Genomic DNA, 27,987 nt, shown 5'->3' with positions numbered 1-27,987 from the left:
GCCCCGCTCGCAGCCGGGCAGAGCCATGAACCTGGGGTAAGGAGGGAGAGGAGGAAGGGAGGCGCTGGGCTGGCAGCAAGAGCCGCCCCCGCCGGCTGGGGCTCGGTCCTGCGCGGGGAGGGGCGGCCCGGGAACCTTCCCCTGCGCAGCGCGCCGGTGCCGCCGGCGGCAAGGCGCTTGCTGGGAACGGGAGCGGTCTGCGTGACGGAGCCGAGGGGCTGGCAGAGCCTTGCTCTCGGAGGGCCTCTGGAAGGGGTCTGGGGGCAGGTTTGGGGGGTGAGGTGCTCAAAGCGCCGTGAGGCGCCGGGGGCCCGCCGGTGGCGCCCCCCGCCGGGGCAGGCCTGCCCCGCGCCGCCGGGTGCGGGGGGCTGAGGCCACGCCGGGACCCGACGCCGCTCCCGGTCCCGCCCCGCCGGGTGCCGTCACCCTGCCCCACCGCCTCCTGCCGACGCCGGGCGGCTGCCGGGCTCGGCTTGGCTGCCGTATGCTGTTGGCACGTCTGGAGTTACAGCTTCAGGCACATCCGTGCTGCCGCGTTAACTTGGAAAGTTGCCCGCGACCTTCAGATGTGTTAGACTTTAAAAAAAAAAATGAAATGAAAGACAGTTTGAAGATAATTGTTATTTTGAACGTTAATCTTCACGTTAGATTTTCTCAAATGCGTGGAAGAAAGAAAAGCATTTGGGTACTTTACACCTAAACACTGCCAACTTTTTTTCTTTTATTAAACCCTTATAACATTTATTCCATTTTAAAATGGGGACAGTTTTGCCTGGAAGCGCAATTAAAGACTGTTGTCAGACTACAGCCCCCCTTTGTGATCAGCACTGTCATTCAGGGAGGCTTCTTTAGCGTTTTTTAAGCACACAGTTTATGTTGTTGGATTATTAAATTATTGAGGCAGGTTTATTGCTGTGTATAACAGTACAGAGCGGCACGTGTAGTGTGAAGATTTACTTTGTAACATGCACATGCAAATTTTTCAGGATCAATAATAAAAATACACCCTTTTCAAGACCTGTTGATGTCTTCATATTAAGTAACTTCTCACAGACACAGAAAGCTTGGGGTATGAAAGACCATCTGGACCAACAGTAAATACAGTGTTACAATTAAGCACACTTGTCCTTGTTATTAATCAAAAAGTATTACCTTTACCAGATTAATGTTTCAGCTTCCCCTCTCTCTCTCATTTTGCAGTGATGGACTAAAGCTTGAAACTGAAGTGCTGGATGGAAAGCCTAGGCTAATTCTAGCTTCTTCTGGTATTTTTTTAATTGTTTCTCTTGAGTAATCTTTAAGGCTTCTTGAAGTTAAACCTAAGATCCAAGCAACATGAAGCACAACTTTATTGAAATATTTTTCAGATTAGGAAGAATGTTTGTGCATTGTTATTTACAGGTCCTCTTACTTACCAGCTTGATACCAAGCGGTAGGTTGGTAATGAACTTCTGAATAGTCTGTCCCCTGGTGAACAGCTGGCAAATAGTCTTGGTTCTTTACAGCATGTTTTGCCATTCCTAAAAAACATAACCTGATAATTTCTCTAACTTTATAGCACCTTACTTGCCAAGGAAAAAGAGGCCTAATAACTCTGCTTGATTTACTCAGAATTACATCATTACAGTCACATTTCTGCTTTAAAAAGCAGCTTTAGTATTTGGCAGTTGATGTTTATAATTTTCAATAAGCAGTTTATTTAGACCAGATCTCATTGCTACCATCTGAGATTGACTTTTTCAGTACATGTTCGTAATTAAGCATTAGGAAGGTCTGGTTTTGTGATTTGTCAGATAGATGCTTCTATACGAGCACAGATCCACTTTCTCTAACTCTTCTACATAGCAGTCAGGATGCAGAAAATCTCTATTGAATGAACCTTTCATTTTCTGCATTTACCAGACAGCTGTCCAATGAGGTGTTAGTGGGTATTTTGAGTCAGTAAGGTAAACCATCTACTGAAAACAAAATCTTGTATCACCTCTGAAACAGAAGTGCTACAAGCTTTCACTTCTTAAAACCACAGCATCATTGGCTGGCTAGTGCCAACGTACATCCTAGAGTGTTCTGAGATAAAGCATTACCTTTGACTTTGAACTAACCTTGGAGCAGTCTTTTCCAGGAATTGACATGTTTATACAATTGGTATAAACGGCTCTTCCTTCAATCGAATTGTGTCAAAAATGGCATCAAACTGTATTATTTCTGAATTTGTCTTCTGCACTGTCAAATACTGCTCACAGTCTTAGGGGCTAAAGTAGCATTGTTCTATAGCAGCTTAAGCTGCTACTCAAGATTAGTTGTTTCTTCCTTACACAGAAAAACCCAAAGAAAATAACCTGTAAACAGCACTTTGGAATTCCACATTATGTATCTCCCCACTGTGATGGCAAAGACCCTATTAATGTTTTTCTCCTTTCCACAGAGAAGTTGGGTTTGCATAGCATATAGAATCCCACTTGATTTAATTTCTGAGTAATCAGAAAGAAGTCAAAAAGTGACCTAATCAGATGAGGGTTGAATGCTTGAGAACCCAGCGATAAACATGGTGCAGAACATCTTTACTACTGAAACATTATCAAGATGGTTCAGGATTTAATGCCTCTCTCTGCAGGACAAACAAATCAGCATATCCCCAAGTTTTGAGATGTTCATGCAGGCTGGAAACTATTAATAGTATGGTTTTGCAGACTTTCAGATGTTAGTGTTCTCCAGTGTCTTTAATTGGTAATGTAAAAAAAAGGGTATAGGCACTGCCAGTGCAAAATGTGCAACAACCACTGCCAGAGCAATAGTTGCATAGTGCAGCTGAAGAAGCCTTGTTGCCAACAGACTTGTTCCACTAAAGGATCATCCCTGCTATTTTCTCCTCCTTTTCTGTTACCCATATGTGCAGGCTATCTCGTGTTGACTACCACATTCCCTTTACTAATCTAATATGACAATACTCGTTATTAATAAGTATTATATTAAACGTAGTACTTATTATTATTTTTGACACCACTACACCTCTATGTATCCTCTTTAAGATTTCTGTTAAAAGACTGAAGAGTATTTCAGGGCATAGTAAGAGGAACAGTGGATGGTGTGATCTTGCACGTATTGGCTCTTTAGGCTGTCAGCAATGGAGACATAGCATCGTGTAGTAAGATGAGGTTGGATGCAGGGACTATCCTGAAAAGACGTGACACACAAAGCAAACTGAAAAATCACAAAAAGCAATTAAAAATAAGCCATTACCCCAGGATGCTCTGAGAAACAGGATGAATAGCAGGGGAGGATCAGACTGGCACAGTAAGTTTATTAGAATTGTATGAAACTGGAAATAGTTACTGGAATGTACATATGTTGTTGGGGTTTTTTTAAACATACTTTTGAAGTGTGTATACTGAAATAATATACATATATAATTGGGGCAGATGTTATGGGGAAAGTACTTTTCTGCCTTACAAAAAATCAGATTAATATAACAGTTTACTAATTTCTTGAGATTGTTTTTCAGGAGGAAGTTGTTATTAAATATTTCTTTCATATGTTTGTGTTTGTTTCCCAAAAGATCAATCAAAGCCTGCAATGCAGGTAAGTGGAAAAATTACTTTTTTGGTTGGAGCACACAAATTAACCAGTTAGTTTGTTAACAGAAATTCAGGAACACATTTGAACTGTCTAAATACTTGCAATCACTGATATTGATGAAAGATAAATGTACTTACAGGTCCCTTCCAACTTGAGGTATTCTGTGATCTCTCAGGTTCATAATAGCTGTTGAAAAGGATTGATTAAAAGTTCCATGACTACTTTTAGCTTTGCAAAACACTTTAGTTTACTTTGCCAAGAAGTTACAGTAGCACAGGGAATCATCTAAATCAGAACTTTGAGAGACCTTAAAGGGAATCTGATAAAATAGGGATCTGAGGTGTGTTTTAAGTTCCGATTAAGTTGTCTAGGTTTTCTCTGCCTGGGTAAACTGGAATGCAGTGATTTGGGGAAGGAAAGAATATGACCTCAATACACAGGAGATAATTACAAGTATACATCAAGGACCTTGAAAAGGATAAAAGTTCAGTACAGGATAGAAAAATCAAGATTGAAGTAATACTGACTGTATGGTGAAAATGTCTACCTGTCTGAAGCCAGGCTTCAGAAACATCAAAGATTATTAATAATTCTTTTAAATGTTACCTAAAGTTATTTTTCGTACTTATATTTTTAAATATTCAAATTTAGGTGCTGTATTCTCTTCCAAGGTATTCCTAGTACTCATGCAGATATTTCATTAGTTTATACTGAGTTAGTTTCTATTGATGCAACAGAGAAGAGAAATGATGCCGATTTTACTTGCTGCGTCATTCTTGGGTTTGTTTGTTACCTGTGCAGATTTATTTCCTTATTTAATATATGGTGAAATCTTACTGCTTTAACAGATGGGTCATAAAGCCAGAGCACCTAAACAGGCGTTGAGAATAAGGCATACTGGGCGTGTTCTGAGGTCAACACAAAATGCTTGTATCAAGCAGGAAAACTTAACAAAACCAAGGAGTGAATCAAGCTTATCAATGACGAAAGGTGAAAAACTGCAAGTTACTAAACACTCCTCACATGAAGCTGCAACTAAAGATTACTCTTTGATTTTCCAAAGAGATAGCACAAGCAGATACCCTGATTCAGAGAATCCTGATGTTAAAAAAAGTCAACAGAAACTTCAAAACTCATGTGTATCAGCTGAAGACCTAAGAAGTTTGGTATGCTTAACACAGGAACAGCTTCAGCAGATTTTGATGCTTGTAAAAGAAGGAACTAGAAGCATCTCTGAAACTCATAATGAAAAGCAAGAGGAAATGGGTAAGGTACCGATACCTGAATAAGTTAGTTTCATGGAAATGGAGCAAAACCTGAAAACTAAACTTTGAGTTCATAATTTATTTTTGGGGTGCAGAGCTTTAGTCTTATGTGTAATGGTCTCAGGCAAAATACTGTTTCCTGTTGTGGTTGTGAAATTGCCTGTTACTGTTAGGAACCAAGCATTTGATAATTTTAAATAAAATCTTAGGATTGCTTGAAAGTATTCCAGTATTTCGAAGAGCAAAACAGCAAGCAGTTCTGTCAATATTTCATGCAAAACAGGAACCATTTTACACGGGGGTGGGGGGGACACAGCAGAACTGCTCTGTATCTTTACTATTAGGAGTTTGAAGAAAAAAAGCGCAAACCCAATACCGCAAAGAGATGGGCCCTTTTGGATTTCTGAAGAGTTCAGGTCTTCCGTTACTCCTGTTTGTGGATCTGTCGAGGTGGTCAGCTCTTTGCTACCAAGAATAAAGACACACTGCAGTTGAGTCCCAAAGTCTGAGCTCTTAACCAAGAATAAGTGTTTCCTGTAAGTCTAGCATTCTAAAAATACCCTGTAAAGTCGTAACTTACATGCCTTAACTATATAAGCAGGCCTGAAAACAGTTTTGTTAAATAGTGGGAAATTTGCAAGTTTCTGCTGTTCTCAAACTATTTACTCAATGCTGAAAAAAGTTTAGTGGTCATATATATATATTATTTTTTTTTTATATATATCTTTTCATATATCTGTATTCTACCGCAGCTCCTAATGAGGCATCAGAGGAAAACATTATTGCCTTGCTCCAAAAAGCTTGTAAAGTTTCATCTGTTCCAGATAAGGCTAACTCTGATTCAAGCAGGAAACAAGAAGCATGTCCGCAGCCAGGACAGAAAGTTACGTATGTATATCTGTGTTATTATTGTCTACAAAAGTTGTATCTCATATAAACATGTGTTGTATTTCTTAATCACAGTAAGAATCTTTATAAATACTAACTAAATAGTTACCTTTAAAATCAATAGATTAGCTTTTTAGGTGAAATTATATTTTTTTCCCCTCCTTTTCTCTAGAAAGGATTCATGGAAGCCTGCTGACATGTTTAGTACCTTGGGTGGAAAAGAAGGGGAGAAAGCCTTATTAGAATCGAGGAAGACCCAATGGAAGAAGGAATTAGGTACTTACGTTATACAGAATACCTTTTTGATCAGTTCATTACATTCAGTACTCCAAAAGCGTTGTTTCCCTTGTGCTCTTTTAAATTTACTTCTGTCGGTGCAGTTGCAACAAATTGGAAAGTACAGTGTAATTAGTCTCCCAAGATGGATTAATATTCTTGAATTACAAAATTTTATGCAAAGTTTATGTCTAAATTCTTGCAAAAATCCTTCTTAACCAAATAATCACAAAATATTCAGTTATGCTTCATATTTTAGGAGTTACTTGCCACCGATTTTGTAACATTCGGCAGTAGTTGATAGCTGTTATCATTAACAAATTGATTTGTTTTTTAATGGGAAAAGTGTCCCCCCAATGTACAAGCACGACTGAATGTATCAAATTGCAATTTGAACTTGAAACGGTTTGCAGTCCTGCCCCATCACCAACCAAGGAGAATCTGTAGAAAAATAAAAATGTTTAATGCAGTAGTAAATTCTCTCTCAAAAATTAAGCTTTTTATCATTCACATGCAGGAGTGTTGTTTTGTTTTCAACTTGGGTGTAGACCGTCTTGTTTCAGGGTTTGATTCTGTATTGTCAGTAGCTTCCATGTGTAGCTCCATTTGTTTTAATAATATTGCAATAGTCCAGACTGGTATAATAAAATGGAGAGAATTTATATACTTGGTTATTTGTTAGTTTTCCCTCTTTCCCTGGGATGTTTTTAAGCCTTCAGTGTTTTGTAGTCTCCCCAGAGAGATTCCCCTATTACCTCTACATGGCTGGGCAGAGACTTGGTTTAAGAGCAAAGTTACATTTAGACTGATTTGACAGACAATGGTAACTTACTCTTGTAGTCCATTTTACAGTCAAAATTACAGGGTAGATGTGCATTGCTGCTTTTCTTTTTCTAAACTGCTATGTGTCTGTATTAGGAGCTCCTACTAAGAGTTTGGTTTTTTGAAGATGAACAGGTAGCACTGAAGAAGAAACTGAAAGAAACTTTGGAGGGAAAGGTGGGTTATTTCTGGGCAAAACCTGGCAATAATGAAACCCATAAAGAGAAAGTGGAAACAACTGACCCAGATAAGGTAAGGCTATCTATAAACACAAAAGTTTCCCCAGCGCTGTTCCAGAACAGTTGAACTTCCAATTGATACAAGATTTTCTTTTCTCTGAATCCAGTAGAATCCAGACTTAGCAAGTCACCTTAAGCTCTTTCACAGCATGAATTGTCACAACTCCCTGTTTCATACCCTACCTATTGCTGCAGTTTGTAGCGTCACAGATTAAGACCTTTGTAGCACGAATAACCCATTCCTGTCCTTCCATGTTGATTCCTAACTAAAAGGTATAAATCTTTTCTAGTACTGTTTTGAGGATTGTCTCAAATGTAACTCCTGGCTGTATAATTACTGTTCGTGAGCTCTCTTGTACATTAGATTACTTACGTAATAATGAGCATAGCAACTGGAATTTAACCTGCCTTCTAAAAAGTCAGCTGTCATTCTGAAAATGCTGTGTCAGATAAACGTAGTATACTCAGATGAGACCTCTCTGGTGAAACTGATTGCTGTTGAACAGAAGTTAGGGTTGTACCTCCTCTCAGTTATTACAGCAAAAGCAAATTGCTTTTTTTGTGGCATATTCAGCTTTCCTAGAAAAGTTACCGGTCTGCCTCATGAGAATTTGTTTCAGTCTACATAATTGAGAAATGCTGTATATGAGATACTTAGTTACAAGTTTTGGCTGAAGTTTAATGAATAGCAGCTTTTAGAAGTATAATATACTTGATTTATTTTATGTTAAAGGCTATTTAATACAAACAAATAACGTGAGTTACTAAGTCTGAAAGTGGTCACTTTATTTCCAGACAGTGTTTCCAGCTGAGTCAATTATTACCAGTGAGGAAAACTCTCTCTGTACAACTTCTTCAACCACAGAGTCCAATAAAGTTCCACTGAATGTTTTAAGTGTTCCAGCTGGGCAGTCTTCTGACTTACCAGGTGTCAGTTGCACAGCGTTTGTTTTTGGGGTAAGATTTTAAATTGCATGAAGGTGGTTTTTTACTTACTTGTTGATAACAGTTGTGTATCTTCAGTAGTTCTTTTAAACCAGAAGCATTCAGTAGAATTTTTGCTCTAAAGAATTGTGTCTGAATGAACGTTGATCAAAATATTGATGCTTTAAAGACTGAGCATTTTCAATGCTGATGTGAAGAACAGTACTAGAGGTGTGAGAGGAAGTGTTAATCAGCTTTTAGGTGTGCGTTAAAAAAATAGAGAAGCGTGAACCTCTCAGAAATAGACTTTAAAAAAACACATGGATGGCAGAAGGTTCAAGAAGTGGTTTTTGAGTTATTGCTAGTAGGCACTGATTGAAAAGTGGGTTTTGTCAGATAGTATTAGAAGTTCTTAGTGGCACTGGAATTTGTTAAATAATATAGATCCCCATTAAGAAGCAGAAATAGAAGAACGAAAATGGTATCTAGAATTTACTTGAGACAGATCAGTACTAATTAGATACAGTGCTTAATCTACCTGGAACACAGGCTGAGCAGTGAACCGTAGGAAGAAGGAAGGGATTTATTTTTATTCATGATACGTGTAAGTAAGTTTTTTTGGAGTGTGAGGCTGATGATTCAATTGAGAATAAATTCAAAGACTGCCTTATTTAGCATCTTTCTTAACAACTGAAGCATTTTTACGGAGCAGTCAGGCACTTGCTACAGCTACAAACTTCCATTCATTTTTTTGTGCAAGAGAACAGTCCACTTAAAGTCTGGGCAGAAAGTTATGCTAGGCTTATTATGTGGCTAGACAAGGTACTGAATTTTTTGTACAAGGAAGAGACTAGCACTTACCTTATTTCAGGAGGCCGTGCCACAGGAACGACCTTTTAGCGCACTGAAGCATGAGCAACAGAAGAAGTGGCTTGAAGAGCTGGATAAACAGAAGGAAGAAGCTAAGCTACGAAAAATAGAAGAAAAACTTAATTTAACAAAGGTATCTGGGGTTTAGAGGGACTTTTTGGAATAAGAGAAGTTTTTCTCTATATCTTTTAGTTCTAAGAAATAAAAGATGAAATCATAGACATGATGGAGTGACTAAGATGTAATTACCTGCAGCATGTCCAGATTTTCACCGTAAGTTCATAGGACAGTCTAATTGACCATTCGCCCAGTAGCTGTTACGGTATTTTGGTGACAGAGAACAGGCTGCTGTGTGTCTGGTGTGATGTGTTGTGTGCTTTCTGCAAAGATGGAAGACAGTGATATTACTATACATTTTTTCTGTCTCACTAGGGTTTGGAAGGTATTGCAGAGACACTGGCTAGACGGTAAAGAGAAGTTTTCTGTAGACTACAGAAGGAGATGAGGAAAGAGAAGGAAAGTTATAGACAGCTACAGTGTGTCACAGTGGTGTTCACATCTGTTTCTATAAATACTATTTTAATATGCACACACTCTTAGGAAACTTTTTTAAACACATCTCCAAAAAGTATTGAAGAAAATAGCCTTACCTTTTTTACCCTGTGGTTTTTCCAGGCTGTGGAATGTAGGTCTCTTGTGCTGGATCTAGAAGGAAACGGTGGCCAATATAATTGCTTCGCAGGTGGAATACCTGGAGAGACTTAATACTGTCACTATTGGCCAATTTGGTTAATATATCTTCTACCCCCTGGAAGTTCTTCATATAGAAGCTGACTTCCCTCCTTTACGTGTTACTGTTTATACTATTAATAGTTTTAAGGTCAGTGGAATATTCTGCATTCTTGTACAGTCTGATACTGACACACTCGTCCCAAGACTCTCCGGTTTTTGAAGTGAAGAAACACATAGTGAGATTGCACTACATTTCCAAATTATTGTACACACCTTTAACCCCAGGATTATATTTTTCACCATGTGAGATGTATTCACATCATGAGATGTTCTATATTATTAGTTAACAAGAATCTTGGTTAGCAAACCTTCATTAACATAACATTCAAAGCCTTCTGGATTAAAAGGCTACAGTTTTTACTCTCAACTGAAGCATTTATGGCAGTTACAAAATTCTAGACAGAAATTCTTCATTTTAATTGCACAGTTAGTAATGCTAGAAGAGAGCTTTCCCTACCCACCCTCCAAAAAAGCCCTTTGTTGCTAAGGTTGGTTACATACCTACACACAACACGAGTCTATTTCCTGAATTGTTGAAGGGATCAGATTTCCTTTGTAAATTGAGCTTTCACAACTGTGAAGGGAACACAGCTGTGGGAGCTTCCTTCATTAGCTGGCTTGTTTTTCAGTTTGATAGGTTTGCTGTAGGAAGATGGTTGCAGTCACCAGCGAGTAACCTGACAGTAGTCTCACTTCTAGCCTCTTTTTGAAAGGAAGTTGAAGTGTGCTTAACCTTGTTTTCTTCAACATCTCGTTTTCTTCAGCATTTCTTTTTTTCAGGTCTTGTGTTATACTCTCAACCCTTCTGCGTATTGCACCACAGACATGCACAAGAATAAAGTAGATTTTCCAACTGCTCTGATCTACATCACAGAGTATTCAAAGGGAACAAAACTCAGGGAAACAGGAGGAAGAATAATTTTGATTTTTATTATTTGGACTGATTTTTCTTGTTTCTTTTAAAATAAGTGTGAAACTTTTCTGACGCAAGGGAATTTTTGTTTAAGGAAGGGGTTCCCAGAAAGTTTGTTAGATTAGATTAGGTTTTTTTCCTGCAAACTGCAAGTTTTGAGGCAGCCATTCTCCAGTCCCTGCAGAGAAACAGTTGTTCTCCTAGTCAGCAGAGAAAACCTTCTCAGTACCTATAGAAAAAGCAAAGGTTAAAGGTGGAAATCTTTTGTTAGTGATACACTGGGATGTCCCAGTTGCCAGCACTGAGCCAGAAAGATAAGCCTGGGTGGTACAGAAGAGGGGCTTAAACCCAGTATGTCACCTCTGCAAAAGTTTTAGGTACTTTGTTAGGAGAGCCGGTGGTGGCTGTTACGGGTGAAAGAGATTTTGAAAAGGCTTTATTTTATAATAGTCCTGTCTGGCTGAAAATAGGAAGTTAGAGATTAATACCTCTGCCCAAAGCACATCAGTTCTGCTACCGTCCAGAATTAAAATGAAGGGGGTAAATGTAGGGCAGTGTAAAAGATGCCACTTGTTTATATTACTGGAGAGAGAATATGTACACAACAGGAGGAGAGCATGGCAGAATGGGCAGGGTACTGACCTCTCAATCAAGCAATTCCCAGTACGATTAGTAAAATTACGGAATGGAATAGTTATATGAATTGAAAAAAACAGTACCAAAAAGGCTGATTCCACGTTAACTTTTTCAAATTTTTTTTTCACTTTCTAATTTTTGGTATTCCTTTTTTTCCTGGAAATATAGTGACAATATGTTTTTGCTGACCAGGTATACTGATCAGCAGTATAATTTCTGACCTGACTTGCATGTTAAGCAATAGAGATGCTTCTGTTTTCCCATTTTGGGAATTAACTACTGTGTTGTAGCTCCATAACAAGAGCTTTTCAAGTGTTCCTGTTGTACAAAATGTGTATTGTTTGTTTTGTTAACCATACCTTACAGAAGCCATGTCATTGAGCATGTTTCTGTTTTCTTGTTGCTCCATGTTTATTTAGGCTGAAGAGCATGACAGATGGGCAATGCATTTTGATTCTTTAAAGAACCACCTTAATGCTAATACACAACATCCCATAAATGGAATGTACAAAAACCAGCATGAAAGTCTTTGCCTGTCACCTGACCCTAAGGAGCTGACTGCTTTTGTTCACCCTTTTTCACCTGCAGCTTTAGGCAATCTCATGCCCTTAAAGGTGGGAGATGCAGAAAAAGCTGCTAAAAACAGTGCTCCAGAACACAGTCAGAAAGTCAGGTGAGTGAGCTTTGTAAGTGTAATCATCTTCCCAGCCAGTGCATTTCTGATAACTCCTCAGAAATTAAAATTACAAAAAATTAATAAGATTCTTTAAATCTGATCTTTGGATCTTACTCATTTGGCTTTTGGCTTTTTTCAGAAATACCTGTTGTTTCACTTTTGAAAGACACAAGTGCTTCCATTGTACATTAATAACATTTACTGCAAATGACCTTATTTTTGTTCCATAATAAAATTAATTTCATAACTGTAGATTAATACAACGGGATAACGTCAATATAAAAATATTAATTGAGATATAACTGATTCTAATTAAGAAAGGCTTTAGGACTATTTTCTAATGATTAAAAACACTTACATGATTCTTTGTTCATAGTTTCCTCCGTTCAATGACAGCTCTCCTGGACCCTGCACAGATTGAAGAGAGAGACAGGCGGCGGCAGAAACAGTTAGAACATCAGGTAAACTTTTGTTTTAAAGTCTAACACCATTTTATTGAGAAGAAAGGAGGAAAGGTAGCGTTGTGTCATGAGTAAAGCATGAGATTTAATACCACAGTCCAGTGAGGCACTATATGCTTCAGATTGCATGTTTACAGTCGTTTGGTGGCATTTCGTTCAGTTAGACTCTAGAGTTTTCTTTGCATACTTGTACAGAGGTGTTTGCATTTCTGTAACTGAATTCTTGCCTTAAAAAACATACAGCGCAGTCTTTAGCGCTCTGGTAGGTTTGTGTGCATTTTTCTTCAGTCTCCACTGTCATCAGGAGGACTGACACTTGCAGATACCTGCTCTGTGAATCTTTACATTTTCATCTGCTTTACTGTCATTTACATTATTTCTGTGGCGCGCTAACCAAATGTATATCTGCTTGATGTGAAGAGGTCTTAGTATAAATGTAATGAGCCTGTCTGTTCCGGTCAAACTGTTATTCTGCTAGATCAAAATACTAGCTGGCAGTATGTAAGGTAAAAATGAGACCACCATTTCTGTACAAGAAAAATCAAAGCATTTTTGAAAACATAAGGAAAGCAGCCACCTCTCTTGTGAGAAATTAAAGGAAGCAAAAGTGTTTGCAATAAATTGTCGTGATTTTTTTTTAATTCATCCAAATCCAATTATTATACACTTGTATGGAAGTATATGAATAGCTTATAATACCTTAATGTTGTGTCATTTCATTTTCCTTTTTCTTCTGGTACTACTAGAAAGCAATTATGGCTCAGGTAGAAGAAAAACGGAAGAAGAAACAACTGGAGGAAGAGCAGAGAAAATGGGAAGAACAAGAAGAAGAACAGCGCCTAGCACAAGAAAAAGAACAAATGCAGAAACAATTTGAGGAAGATACGCTGAAACAAAAACAAAAGGAGGTGGGCATTTGCATTTCCTTTAGTGCAGATAGTCTGTAATAATACTGGGTTTTCAGGAAAATGGTTCTTGTTCTTCACCTTCAAAATTGTGTCACCTCATCATTTTGAAAATGAACACTATCTGAAATTTAGACATTTGAGACCAAAATTGGCTCCTCAATTAATAAGCTTACACCACCATACAAGTTCAAAGCAGGTTTCTTTTTTTTAGACAAAGGCTTTTTCAGGATGGTAAATGGTAACAACTGCAAAAATGGAATTGTACTTTTAAGTAATGCAGAAACATGCATTTTTAATTGTAAATTTAAAATAAAAAAAAATACGTACAAAGTATGTGACTCAATTATTGTTGATGGTAACTTAATGCTTTTAAGATGCTTCAGTACCATGAAGTTTATTTGAGTGGGTGTGCTTTCAGTCTGGATTAAAGACTTTTCAGAATATATTCTGGAAAACCAATTTAAAAAGTCATTCATGTTCTAGAGCTTTCTCTGTAACTATTGCTGAGCTTTACATACTCCTTTCATATAAAAGTTAAACCAAAAGTGCATTTTGACCTTTGGTAAATACACTTTTGCATAGGTATACATCCTTACCTCTGTAGAAGGTTAAAAGCCTTGTCTGATGTTTTATTCTTTTGGCACAGTAGCAGCTATCACTGTTTCCTTTGTATTTGGAACAGTAGCAAAATTCCTTGATGTCGCAAGGGAGGGTGATTCCAAAAACACACCCTTCTCTAAAACCTGACAAAATATAGATCCCCAACTTCTCTGCATTTTTTTGTATGGAAACATAGAGCATCTACCTGTAGATGCTAGAACAAACTGGTAAAAAACCGGGAAAATCATCTTTCTCTGTAATAGCTTGGTTCCTTCAAAACGAGTTGTACTGTCAGTTGTTCTTTCCACCTGCAAATGCAGTAGGAAGTAGGGATGAGATGGTAGCAGCGGTTTAGAGATTTTCCTTGGCCCAGTCTCCTGCACTTTGAACCTGCCACGTCTGGAAAGCTAGCCTTCATATTTAGGGATGTTCTGCCTTTGTTAGGGAGGCTTCTACCGTCTCCTTTCTGTGGAAACAGGAGGAAGTAAGTTTTTAAATAATTTTTATGTAGGGTTTTATTTCATTAAACCATATGATCTAGGAAGTCATAGATGCCTGAAATCAGATGGCATTTAAGAAAATACTAATTTATTAGAAAGGAGATAAATATCCAAATAATTTTCAGGATCTAGATGCTTGCTTTTTAATGCTAGGATTGAACATCTTTCATTAGCTCAGCAGAGGTTCTGAATTTATCTTTGTAATCATAACAGTTTTGTCACATTGCAACAACTCAACTAGTTTTGGGTTTGTTTTTATAAAAAGAAGCTCTACCCAAAGTAAGAATACGTAAGCCTTGAAGATTATATGAGAATTAAAGAATCCTATTAATTTATTCTTAAAATAAATGATCACGTGTATTTCCTCTTTTCTAAAGGAACTCATGACTCTTAAAACAAATGAGCTCTATCAGACAATGCAGAAAGCTCAAGAATTGGCACAGAGATTAAAACACGAGCAGCGCATTCGAGACTTGGCTCAGAAGGGACATGACATTTCAAAACTTCAGAAGAACCTTGGTGGTAAGTACGAGCCTTTTCATACTCTGTTTCCTGTTCCTTTGGTGTTTGTGTCTTAAGTTGTTTGTGGTTTTGTCTTGGTTTCTTTTCCTCTGCATTTCAGTCAGAAATTGCTCCTTTGCTTCATGAACCAAATTTCATTTCAGTTTATTTACCTTCCAAACAAATACCAGTGTTAACTAATATGGAGAATATTGTATGTTAATAAGCTTCAAATATTTCAAATACTATATTACACAAAGGAAGAAATACAACGATACCATCAGTAATACATAGGGAATATTCAGGTCTATGTGCTGTCAACTAGATTTCCAGTGGAAAAGGGAGAGTATTAGGATCTGAACCGTAGTTTTCAGTCTTGCTTTACGTTGTGAACACAAGAGTGTGATAACTTGGTAACATGGCTTAAATGGAACATACGTCACTAAATTTAAGAGTTTTACTTACTTCTTTTTAGGTGATACAGAATTTGAAAATTCTAATACTTGCCTTTCACATCGAAGTCATAATTTTTCTGGTGACATTAAGAGTCATATTGATGCACAGACTTCTCCTCGGAAAGACACTGCTGTACAGACAGGTATGCAGCCCTTTAATTACTCTGATGTACCTCAAGACAGACAGTAGAACAGCATACTTGTGAAACTGAGCCAAATCACTGTCGTTCAGAACGGAGTAAAAGGAGAAAGAAATACTTGCATAGACACAGGCATGTTAGTATATTACTATATATCACGATATTCTTCTAAATAAGTGATATGTCTATATAGTTGTTACTTACCAGTTACAGACTCAAATAATGAAGCCTGAAATACAGTGTTGACTTAAAGCCATGGTCACAAGCCATGTAGGACTACATTTATTAAGGCATTTAAACATGTATTTGTAGTAGTCTTCAAGTGCGAATGTTCACAGGTTTATGTAACATGGTTTGATACCGAGTAGAGCTGGGTTCCTAACGAATCCTTGAACATATTGGCAGAAACACTGTCAATGGTTCTGGAATTAGAAAACCATGGACTCATTAGAAAATGAGAGCTTACATTCTAATGTTTAGAAAAGCTTTCTACAATTCTTGCTAAATATCCAGACAGAATTGCAGGTCCATCTAGACAGAGTACTTGCTAGTCTTTATCTTGATTTTGTATCACACCATTAAAAAATCCAGTTCAAAATCAGTCTGTATTTATTAATGTTGTAGATGAGGTGTGAATTAGCAGATTCGGTGGAAGCTTACGATCACTTTATGCCTTGTATTTAGAAATTTGTTAGCTTACCGCTTATAAAGTGGAAGCTTTTATTTCTATTTGCTTAAGCAACAATTAATATTTTTGGGTTTTGACTGCGCTGATAGAAATTTTAGTGTGAATTTGGAGTTTAAATATTAAATACTGTTTTTGTGTATACCCCTTAGTAAAGGAAGAAGCTGGATTGTTAGTAATTTAAAAATTGAACAAAATTATTTCCATTAGAAGACAAGGATTAGGAAAGTTAAGTTAATCCCAGTAGCATTGTGAATATGACCAAACCATCAGCATGCTGAAAAACTAAAAAGAAGCTCTCGTGTTTTGCTCTTTACCTTTGGGTACCGTGACAGAAATAGAGTTGACATTTTAAAATAATGTTTATTGATTTTACATACATTTTGCTTTACGGTGACTTGATTTTGTTCTCCGATCTTTCTTCTTTTTCCCCTCCTTATTGAGTTTGCTTCTACTGGTCCTGTTTATTTTGCACATAAAAAAGAACAGAAAAATATTATAAAACTTAACAACCTATCTTTGAGTAAAATAAGTAATGGTAGATTGATATGCATACAAAGGTTAAACAAGTAATTTTAATAGCTTAGACTTGGAGTTAAAATATAATTTTTATTTCTTTTTAAGATTACTTTAATACTTCAGCATACACTGAGTCAGCTGAGGAAAGAACCGTGTGTTGTGGATCTCCTGATATATCCATAGGATATAAAGAAACCTCTAACAGCAAAAAAAGCCAGAAGGACATGCAGTATATAGATAAAAATAAAATTTCAGGAAAAGAAACTGGTGGCATATACAGTGATCTATATGAACAATATGCAAGAAAAGACAGACAAATTAAACCTTCAGAAAAATACAGCAAAAGACCTGACTGGAATATAAACAAGCCTGGGAAAAGATACATTCCAGCATCAGAAAGATACCCTAAACAGCTACAGAAACAAAGGGAAGAAAACAAAGTGAGACGACAAATGGAACTGCTTCAGCTGGTAGAAAGGAATACCCCTGGGAATCTCTGCCCAAAAAAGGGCAGTTACTCAGACAGGTCTCCTTCACCTCACAAAGAAATAAAAATGAAGAATAAGGGACATAGAGTCAGAAAGGTAACTATTTGGTCTTTAAGAGCAACGATGTGTAATTTTAAGACTTGTTCCACACAGTTTTGCCTGGATGGGAATTCAGTTGTGGAACTCAAGCATTGAGAATCTTCCTATTACTCTCCTTTGTGCAAAGAATGGTGTTACAGCATCGTTTCACTCATCATGATCAGGAGAACATCGTCATATTTTGTGACTTAGCTTTTACTGTTACTTCAGTCTTCTGAAGTGTTGATTCTCTTGTTTATTCATTGTCATTGATTCATTATGTAAACAGGGATCTTGGCTGAAAACAGTGTGCAGGGTAGAAGGACGTCACTGACTTGCCCTTTTCTCTCCAGTCATTGCATTGCAGTGATGGGTGAAGCGTAGCCATACCTGTTCAAGAAAACAATTTTTATTTCTGCAAAGAATACGGATTCCTGAGGACGTACTCTGTTGTCATAGAAATGCATCCTCCTTAGTGGAGGCATTCTCCATTTCAGGATGCATGTATCAGTATAGCTTGTGGCTGGGATAAAAAATCAATTGTCATTTAAAGAAAATACTATCAAATATATTCATGCCTTCTCTCTCTGTATGCATATACATCTATATGCATAAACGCCTCACTTTCTCACACCTTCCAATAGAGAAAAAATGGTGTAGAAAGGAGGTCACTTCTGTTCAGCTGTTTGTTTTCTGTGGCTACATAACACATGTTTTAGAAGCTGTGGGTATATATATAAAAAAAAAATGTATGTGAAAATGCATAACTGTTTACGTAGGCATCTTTAAATATTTATTCATTTGTTAAACCGAGTCCATTAGTTTATTTGAGGTTAATGGTAAACCTGAGTTTTGTGCTTACATTATTGAAAGGTAAATGTTCAAGACACTTGTACCCGAGAAATGGGACAATTAATTTTAAGCAGATTTTTAAGATAAGTATTTTCTGATACCATATGAAGCATGGGGTACTTTGACTTTTGACTTTCTTGGTTTTCTCCTAGGAAGAACAGTTACATGAGAACCATTTGAATGAAGAAAGGTACGTCAATACTGTGCATTAATGAAACGTATAAATACATTAGTAGTGAAATATCCATGCTTCTCGTTCCCATCTTTTAAAATTTTCTTACAAGAATTTAGATGCATCTAATTGCCTCCTATTAAAAATACATAAGGCCAGACAAACTGCAGGTATAAAATCAGAATAAATGAGCAGAAGGTCCAGTCCACTGGGGATTCTTTGTCTCTACTATTTGAGAAAATTCATCACATTACTTAAGTATTGTTTGGGGTTTTTTTAACTTAAATTTTTTTATACAGATCTGAGTCGCCACCTGTTCCAGCAGTTAAAAACAGATTACACCAAGGGCAACAAAAACGGATACTTGCTTCTGATTTCCTGGAGCTTAGCAACAATATTAGAAGAGAGAAAAATACCAAGACAGCTACCCAGCAGAGGAGCTCTTCTCCTCCTGTTACAGACCCCTTTTCACAATTTATTCCGTATGTTCGAACAAACGAAGTATATTATCTTGATCCAGATGCACCAGTGACTAGACCTTCAACATATGACCCCCAGTATCGACAGTTTAATGGTACTGAATGGTATTGTGAACTGATTCATGTAGAAGGGATGTTATAGTGATTTAGTTCAAAGTGCTACAGTTTATTCAATTTAGTATTTGGTTTTACTGAATTTTGCAGTAACCCACGTGTCCCACAGCACTATACAGAAAGCCTGTGCAGCCAACTGATACTGTGTATTAAATAAGGCCATAGAAAAAGTTACAAAAAGCAAAAAAGCAACAGAATTTCTTATTCTTTTATCTGTCTTTTTACCGTTAATGAAGTACAATTGCACTTCTCTATTATATAGATTTGGGTTTAGGAATCTCAAGCGTTGTTTGACTTAAAAATAGTGATAGCAACCAAAACCTGATTTTCACAAGGTGTGAAAAACTACTGCTTCAAAATGACAACAAAATTGATAAAAGAGTATGGTTAACTGATTTGATACACATTTACTTTTAGATTCTTGCCAAATGCCACGACACGTTTTTAGCTCTGATCACATTAGAGACCCTCTTCTAAATCCTGATGTAGTTAAAATCAGAGAGAGACAACAAGCAATTCTCAAAGGACTGTCAGAATTACGCCAGGTAAGCAAAAAGTTACAGGATAAATACCTATGTGTATATATACTTATACTAAAGTTAAAATGAACATCGCAAACTATTACATAATTATAAGCATTAGTCTTAAATTCATTTTTCCATCCAGTGTGATTAGGTTTTGGGCCTGGTCCTCTACTTCTGTTCCCTTCTACTAATTTTGCTTTTCATGCATTACTTCCACCTTCGGACTGTCCTTAGAGAGAGACTATAGATTCCTTAGTCCTTAGGCCAGCTGTGAAACCGTGGGGTCCCTGAGAACGCTGCAAACGAGAGGAAGGGCTTTATTGAGCCTCCAGGTTTGGTAAAGTTGCTTATAGTAAGAATGTTTCCATTTCAAGGGGAAAACTAACAGTGTTTTGACAAAACACCAGAACCTTTGTTAATAAATTTCACTTCTGCATGTCATGGGTAAGCCAGTCACACCAGAGCAGTGTGGTTGGTGCAGAAGGGTTCATGGGGTCAGTCCTGGAAAAACACTGTCACGTGCAAATTTGAAGTGTGAACACTTAGAAAATCCTTCCAAGACAGCTAGTCGTTAACATTTAAAATTCAGGATTTGTCAATCAGCCAGATTTAGTGAGTGAATATAAAATGAAATTCAGTTTAATACTAACACACACCCACGCTCCTGAGACAGAAGCCTGTGTATGTTTGTATACCTTGTTCTATTTGTAGTAAGCTACTGGTAATGATTCGATGTACAGGAATGCCAGAAGGATTTTGAATATGGTGAAACTGTCTTTTAAGGGTCCATGTTGCAGTAGTTTAAAGCAGCACAAAGGATTATAGCTGGTAACTGTGAAGTTACTTATTTCCCTGATTGGAGTCAGAACACCAAAAAATACTGTCAGCAGTCTAGTTATTAAAACATGAGTGAATTTGATACTACACCTGTTGGCAACAAGGTGTGGCTCATAGCAGATTCAAACCGCAGGTCTGGACAATCACAGAGTTTCCTCCTACACTTCTCAACGGCCTGACAGGGGACTGCAAGGAAAAAAAAAAAAAACAAAACACACATTTATATTTGCATTTTGTTCTTGAAGAACACTAAAGATAATCATTATGTCCCTTGTTTTTGAGTAGCTCCATACTAAATACTTTATTGCTAGGAGCACTATTTATTTTTCTTTGCCTTACAGGGAAGAAAATTCGTAAATTAACAAAATAAAGGCAAGAAAGCGTGACAGACTTTAGTACAACAACACTGCCAGTAGTCAACACTATCAATTACCTGCTGAGCTTTAGAAAGACGGAATTTTTGCCATGCATGTGTTGTGTTTCCATAGTAGGGGAATTACTTGTGCAAACAAAGGGCCATGGCTCCGAGTTACTAAGAAGAGTTGTGACCCAGGAACGCTGAAAGGCTGCCTGCACCCAACAGCTCCCAGATGGGCTTGACTGGATCTGGCCTTCCCCAGTGCTTATTAACGTGTTTGTTAAGTACCTGCAGCTGTGACGTATTTTGTATTCGGCCTTCACTTGTCAGTGGTGTTTTGCTTCAAAGCACAGTTTGATCCCTGGGCTTGCTGAGGTGAATTAAAGCCATGGATATTTGAAGAACTTCAGGGTGGTAATATCCATGTTGGCAATTTTAGGAGCTAGGAGACATTTTTGATATATTCAGGTCTTAACAGTGGCCAAAAGCTAGTGGTAAGGTTCCTCTTCCAGTGGACTTAGGTTCTGGAAGAGAGTTCTTTTTTAAATAGCCCGCCAGCTGCAGAAGGCATTTAAGACATTAACTGGTGAAGTTAGGGACATCTTGTGTAGCCAAGTATTGCATGTTCCTGCAGGTGAGACCTGTTTTGCATCAGTTACTTCACTGAGAAAGGAAGAGTAAATGCAGTATTTTGTATGAAGTACAACGTAGGCAACGAGCAGAGTTTAGTTTTCTATTTCTGAAGTTAATCTAGACTTGTTTTTTTAAATTTATATAAACATGCATATATTGGAATGGTAGTTTCAGGGGGAAAAAAAGTATTTCCAACATACTTAGCCATGCTTTAGACTTCTTTTGTCCGGGGGAATTCACAGCATATTTGACCAGTTTTTAGCCTTTGAAATACACACCCAGCTACAGGGAGAGAGAAATCTGGGTGGGCCGTTCCAGTAACGCTCCAGCTGAACTGGCCGACCCACGGAAGACACCAGTGAGAACGGAGGGCAGATGCGGGCTTTCCTCTGCAGGAGGGAGGGTGAGTCTGTCGCTGCATTTGTTACAGGACAGCAAAGTCCCTTCCTGTGTTTCAGGTGACGGCAGCAACAGGAACTCTCCGCAGGCTTTTGGCAACAGACGCGGCACTAAAACCACTTGCCAACAGGTGTAGCCTGCACTGGCCGAGGGGCCTTGCCAGCCACCGGCAGCTGCCCGACAGCACACACGGACAGGCCTCGCCGCTTGTCCCTGTGCAGATATGTCACATTATTTCTCTAGGCCCGCTTTTTGCCTTTCCAAACCACGTGACAGACTTGTTCCAGTTTTCAGTGTTACTTAACCGGTTTCTCACCTCAGCTCTGGGTTGATTTAGGGCGATTTATCACATGACTTTGTTTTGTAAGATGCCTGCTAAATGCAAAAAGCATTCTGTAATAAAAGTCAGGATTGACAAAGGGGCGGAGCGAGTCCACAGAGCCAGTAATAGCAATAGCAGATGCTGTTGATTAGTTAAAGCTGCAAGGAGGCAGCTGCTGCTTTTGGAAGGCTGCAGAGTGAAGTCTAACGGGCTGCTTTGCTATCGGAGGCTGGTTCTGCGGGACCTCTCCTCCCTTCCACACCACCAGGAATACCGTGTCTAAATTATTGTGGTACCCGCTGGCTTGCGTTAAGTCTTCTGCTGAGCTCTGCCAGCAGCCTTGTAACCCTTATCTTCTAACGGGAGCACTGCTCTTACAGCTCTTCCAAACTGCCTTGGTACCAGATTACTGCTGAGAGGTCTGAAATGGATAGAGCCCAAGGGGCAGGGGTGTCAACATTTATGATCATATTTCAGTAAAAAGATGTATTTTACATTTATGAATGTACCTGACATAGCCCTGTCAGGTGTTCCTTACCACACAGACAAGGACACGCTTCCAGAAGTTGTTTTATTACAGGTTTTCTCCATCGCGTAGTACTTAGGAGAGCCATGAACAAACCAGGAACCTTTTCCCTTTTGAGAGTGAGTACGCATAGCCGAAAATGCCTGACACGTTCTACTTCAAATGGTAATGCTGGCCTTTCTCTTAAGAGTATAATTTATGTTAAGAGTAAAAGCTGGTACCCATCGAGGTTTTGGGTTCAGCTGCACACAATAGGCTAGGGTACTGCAAGTGCAGTGACAGCACAGAGGGGTGAGCAGGCTGAATTTAACACAAGGGAAGAATCCTCTTTCCAGGGCAGAGACACCCCTGGAAGCCCAGCTGGCTTCCACCTCAGTCACACCTCCCCGTCCCTTGCAGAAGACGGGAACTCTCAAGTTCCCTCTCTACTGAACGTATTACAGTGCACTGCTTTTTAAAATAGACAACGTAAAAAAAAAAATAAAAAAATTGAGCCTTAACAAGAAATAGTTTTAAAGTATGAAAGAGTGACACTTTATTACCTCAGGCTGCACGAGGAAGACAAAACATTCACATTTATATTCCATTTATTTCAGGGCCTCCTGCAGAAGCAGAAGGAGTTGGAAACTGCCCTGATTCCCACCATGGCTCAGGAAGAGAACTTTATTTTGCCATTTTGAGAGATACAGATGAATGTTCTAGAATTCTTAAACTATTAATGCACGGCACTTTGTTTGCTACTGTAATTAATTATGAACAGTCTCTTTTTTATGAAAGATCTAAATTATGCGAATTTTGATAGAATACAGGGTCATGTTGCTTTTTATATGCAAGTTACGTTAAGCTAATGATGGTGTGCCTGTTTAGAATAGTCTTCATGCTACCTGAAGATAATGTCCATTTAACATAAACCACCAAAACACAGTATAAAAATGTTACATGGGTGTTTGTAGAATTCAGCGTATGTATTTTGATAAATAAAAAGATTTATTCTGAACGGCTTGGGTGGACTCTATTATTTTTGACTGTATGAAACCACTCTTACTTACAAAGTGTATTAACTCCAGTAACCCCAGATGTGACGACCACAGAAGTACTGACTAGGGGCTACCACCCCCACCCCCCTTTAGAACAGAATAGCAGCATGTAACATCCCAGGGGCTGGGCCCAAGGCAGCAGGACTCAGTTTAAGAAAGTTCTGTTACGAACAAGGTCTGAACAGATCAGTATTCAATGCTTCCAGTCAGAACGAAATGTTTACTGAAGATTCATTTGCTTTTAGTATTCAAAAGATGGGATACCCTGGGTAAAACTGTTTCCCCTGTATCACCGCACTCGTGTTAGCTGCTCGGCGATACCGCAGAACCTGCCAGCCGGGACCCTCCCGCGCCGCCCTCTCTCCTGCCCTCTCCTCTCCATCACATCCCAAAGCCACCCAGCAGGTGAGAACCTGCGCTCGGTGCTCTCAGTGGTAGAACCTGCCTTATTGATACAAGAGAATTCTCTTTTTTTTGAGAAAAGATTTATTTGCCATGTTTGGTAACAACCGCTGTGCTCGTCTAGTACAGGTTCGTTCTTAAATTTAAACAAATCAACTGTCAGAACGAGCAACATTCAACTGTAGGGAAACGTCTGTGGGTTTTGTTTGATTTTTTAAGAGCTACCCTTTTTTAACCAGTAATAATTAATTCTGTAAGTTGAGAGCCATGTAGTTTCAGATACTGTCACCTGGTACTAAACCATACATCCTACAGAAGAGCGCTAAAATCAAACTACAAACAGGGAAAAACCCCAAACATGTAACTTTGGACAACTTAAAGACAAAAGCAGTAAATATACGTGTCGAGTATCAGTATATGCAAAACCAGGAACAAGGGCAGTCTTGAGACCCCACAGCTATTTACCATCAGCTGCTGTTTTGCAGAAGCCTGAGTCAGAAGAGGATGCACAAAACGAGCCAATTAAGAGAGAATCTCTGGGGAAGAGTAAGTTTGTAACTCAGCAGATGTGAAATTTAAAAGGACAAGATTAAGATAAAACTGTACTTAGGACAATGCTAATTAAAAAAAAAAAACAAAAAAGGTACTCATTATGCTAAAGTAGGAGAGGAGTGAGATTTTTCTAATGCAAATTGAGCTACCAGAGTCACTAAAACCAGGTCCTGATTTGTCCTTCTCATTACAGAATGGTAATTACAATGGCACGGTACAAGTTGTAAGATTGCTCTGCTGGTGCTGTAATAAGCATAGAGTATCAAAATTAGATACAAAGATAATTGCTATTCATGAAATAAACTTTGGGTACATTTCTCACATTTTGAAAATAATATAAAACCACAGACAATGCAATGTGTTAGCAAGTCCCTTGTGCATTAAGAGTTTATTTTATTTTTGTAATGGAACTGCACCATTGGTTACTCTAATTGAGGTATTTAGCCAAAATCCAGTATAGAGGCATTAGAATAACTACACTGCCCTATAGCTATGTAAAAACATTTGTACAAAATCTGTGTCAAATGTCAAATAAATACTTAAGTTTTGATATTTATGTAAAGAAAAGCGATTTGGATACTCTTACAGTTAAAAAAAAAAAGTCTTGCTGTTTCACATATTTTAGTCCGACATTCAGTTTTACATTAATTAAACAGACCTCAAACTGAAGCCCAGGTACAGGTCAAATACAAATGTAGAAACATAAAGGTGCCAACAAACAAGATAATTCAAGTACAGTAAATGTTAAAAAATATATATATTTATTTCAATTTTCAGATGTTTCCAACAGGTACAGGCCATCGGGATTTAAATAAGACAAGAAAACATTTGAGATAAAGGACAAGAAACATTTTGTTCCAGAATAAAATAGAAATCGTTAATCCACCATTTTAGAAACAAAAAAAGTCCACAGCAACTTATAAAAAGAGACTTACGAGTTTATTTCTGGTTTGAATATGGCCTGGAAGAATCGCAACTTACATCCCAGCCAGCCGGTGATGCTGACTTCTCTGTATCCACGCTCTGGCTGTAAGCAGAGAGAAAATAACTGCCCCCTTCTTGGTTCTGACTTGCCGAAGAAATTGGGTACGTTGTTCCCAGAAAAGTCTGATGAGTGAGTACATTAAAGTGACTGAATTGGTGGGACAGGTTTAATTGTCTACTGTAAACTTGGAAGTTATTGAAAGGAGCTTGTTCAACCAAATTGTGTTTTTCTCCTTCAGCACAGCACATTGGAGAAACTGGAGTGATGAGCTGGATCTCTTCCAAGTCAATTTTAGAAGGCTTTTCCACCATGCCAATTTGTGCTTCAGGAGGTAACTCAGTAACTGGTACGCAGGTTTCTTTTGCATCTGCTCCATGTAAGCCCTTGGCCTCTGTCTGCAAAGCTTCCAAATGAGTATCATACTTGGAGGCATCATTGCAGATTTCTATTTGTGATGTTTCATCCCCTGAATCCAAAGACATGTCCTCCTCATCCTTTTCATTGTTCTCTACAAGAACTAAATTAAAAAAAAAAAAGAAGAAAAAAAAAAAAAAGAAAAAAAAAGAAAAGAAAAAAGGGGGGGAGAGAAAAAAGTCCTATTCTATTGAAATACAAACTTTTGTTAGAAAAGCTATACACTACTCACAGAGCGTTAAGATTCAGGTCTGTAAATCCAGTATCACTTAAGTCTTGGTCTTCTGCCACTCTCGTTCACTTACTCAACATACATACTTAACCCTCTGTGAGTGTCCAGTTACTCCGATGCTAAAAGCTTCTGTGCATTGTGTTCATGTTTACTGTTGGGAAATCCCCATTCCCAGCTCCAAAGGGGTTAATGTCAAAACAGCATCTAAAGTTATACAGTAGGTGAGTATTTGATCAGACAATTAAAAGCACAATTGCTGACATCTCAGTCCCTTTGTTACAAGTCTATCCTTCTCCTGCAAACAGACGGTTACGCAGCTTTGGCATATGTCTACTTTCTTGAATACGGCGTTAGCCTGTATAGAACTCCGTATTTAAGATCGCCTTTGGCGCTCCACGCCAGCTGCTCTTCCACCATCATTTAAAACGGAAAAAGAGTAGCTTGAGTTGGGTTTTCCTTGCTATCTGTAGCCCACTTACAAGAGTAAACGCACACTATTCTCAAGGACCTCCACCCCACACATCTAATTAGGTAAACAAAGTGTATATTTTGTTGGGGTTTTTTACCTGATTGTCTTGCATGAGTATCAGAGGAAGACAGGCTGTTTTCTTCAGTAACCGAGTTGTGATACCCAACGAGACTTTCAAAATTTTGCATAAAGTCATCAACAGTAGCAACCACTATTCCGTTATCAATGTAATTTGAAAGTGTTTTGAGATTCTTTTCTAAATACATAAAAGGAGACTTTGTATTAGTATTTAGCACCTTTTATCTAAAGGGGAGAGAAATACTCATAAATTTTGGGTTTACCTGTTAAGAAGACAACATGTCTCTGTTGTATGTTTTGAGCCTGAAGCCTGATAAGGCAGTCTAATTCTGGAGCATTTCGAGTCTGAGAATCACAATTATGGTAAGACAGAATCTCAACCAAGTGCTTCTTTTGATAGGTGTTCAGAAGGGTCAGCAGACTTAGGGCATTGGCATTCATTCTGTAACGGGGGGGGCGGGGGGAGGGAAAATACACCATTAGAAAGGCACTTGATTTAAGGTCAGTCTAAATATTAAAATTAAGTCAAAACACAAATGTGAGAGTAAGTCCTACTTATTTGGGTTTTGGAGAGCATAATTGAAGCTGAAGCATTTTAACAAGCATTTGGTATTGAAGAACACTACTTACCTCCCCAGCTCTTTAAGTTTTTTTTGTATTTTGCAGTGGACTTTCCACTGCCATTTCCCATCTGGGGTATTGAGCTCCTCCAGAAACTTTAAGAACTGTTTTAGTTTATCTGTTTTGGAGATAGTGAATAGAAGTTATATTTTGCGTTACGCAAACTGAAAACACTGCTTCAGTATACACATAATGCTTCACTTTTGTCTTCATCAAAGTATAGTTACACAACTATGAATATTAGCCTAGTACTTTAGGTTTTCTTCCTAGCAGATTAGGCAGCAACAATATTGCAGAACTGAGCTGCTTTTTTGTAGGTCAGATACCGAACAGCGGTATCCGCATATGTAAAAGCTCAATTCAGTCATAGGTGGTCTGCCTTGCTCAAGTATCTGTTTAAAAAACTGGTAACTTTGTTAACTATTCCATTTCAAAAACAGAAAAGGGGGGGGGGGAAGTGTAGTTTTTCAATATTTCTTTCTAGCACATTTCTGGATTGAGTAGTAAGGAATAAAAGGTTCCACATACATAACTACACAGTGTAATGCAAACTTAGAAAGACAAGATCTCCAAGTTCACATGTTCCCCAGAAAAATCTTATCCATAAAGGCCACTGACATAAGAAACACACTGAATTAGCTGAAGTTCTCCAAAAAAACTCACAAAAATTAGACAGAAGACCTGAAAATGAGAAGACTTGATTCTTCACTGCAGTAAGTACGGCCACTCTCCCACATACTAAAACATGAGGCTTTTTTGTCAGCGTTTT

The 27,987-nt window shown here is 38.2% G+C and overlaps 2 protein-coding genes across 13 annotated transcripts in view; one reads left to right on the top strand and one right to left on the bottom strand.

The window, feature by feature from the left end:
* CCDC66 (coiled-coil domain containing 66) lies at positions 1-23,425 on the top strand. Of its 8 annotated transcripts, none has more exons than XR_008821834.1 (20): positions 1-36; positions 1,201-1,265; positions 3,557-3,579; positions 4,425-4,842; positions 5,594-5,729; positions 5,902-6,005; positions 6,955-7,079; positions 7,862-8,023; positions 8,862-8,993; positions 11,621-11,874; positions 12,254-12,338; positions 13,085-13,246; positions 14,724-14,868; positions 15,323-15,445; positions 16,752-17,230; positions 18,217-18,254; positions 18,536-18,810; positions 19,247-19,374; positions 22,131-22,547; positions 23,025-23,094. XR_008821834.1 is itself a non-coding variant. In XM_056338630.1 (20 exons), exons 1-19 carry the CDS (start codon positions 26-28, stop codon positions 22,498-22,500), a joined length of 2,883 nt encoding a protein of 960 aa, XP_056194605.1. In that variant the 5' UTR covers positions 1-25; the 3' UTR covers positions 22,501-22,547; positions 23,025-23,425. The 8 variants fall into 8 exon arrangements, 7 of the variants coding, with proteins under 7 accessions (XP_056194605.1, XP_056194603.1, XP_056194604.1 ...); XM_056338630.1 differs by having other exon boundaries at positions 22,483-22,547; positions 23,025-23,425; XM_056338628.1 differs by lacking the exon at positions 22,131-22,547 and having other exon boundaries at positions 23,025-23,425.
* Positions 23,426-24,776: 1,351 nt separating this feature from the next.
* TASOR (transcription activation suppressor) overlaps positions 24,777-27,987 on the bottom strand; it is a 34,476-nt gene continuing 31,265 nt past the window's right edge. For 3 of the 5 annotated variants that reach the window (XM_056338619.1, XM_056338620.1, XM_056338621.1), the window contains exons 20-23: positions 27,228-27,336; positions 26,861-27,039; positions 26,617-26,775; positions 24,777-25,921 (exon numbers count right to left, since the gene is read on the bottom strand). In XM_056338619.1, coding sequence (XP_056194594.1) covers positions 25,359-25,921; positions 26,617-26,775; positions 26,861-27,039; positions 27,228-27,336 — 1,010 coding nt within the window. In that variant the 3' untranslated portion in view covers positions 24,777-25,358. The other 2 variants (XM_056338622.1, XM_056338624.1) reach the window with 1 other exon arrangement.

The sequence above is a fragment of the Falco biarmicus genome, chromosome 4 (assembly GCF_023638135.1).
Source record: "Falco biarmicus isolate bFalBia1 chromosome 4, bFalBia1.pri, whole genome shotgun sequence".
In the NCBI taxonomy this organism is placed as follows: Eukaryota; Metazoa; Chordata; class Aves; order Falconiformes; family Falconidae; genus Falco; species Falco biarmicus.
Note: the sequence above shows the minus strand (reverse complement) of the source record. Positions and strands in the feature narration are given on the sequence as shown.

Coding starts and splice junctions, on each gene's coding strand:
- CCDC66 (XM_056338625.1), top strand. Junction 3,580..4,424: donor AATCAAAGCCTGCAATGCAG/GTAAGTGGAAAA, acceptor CTGCTTTAACAG/ATGGGTCATAAAGCCAGAGC. Junction 18,255..18,535: donor AACCATTTGAATGAAGAAAG/GTACGTCAATAC, acceptor TTTTTTATACAG/ATCTGAGTCGCCACCTGTTC.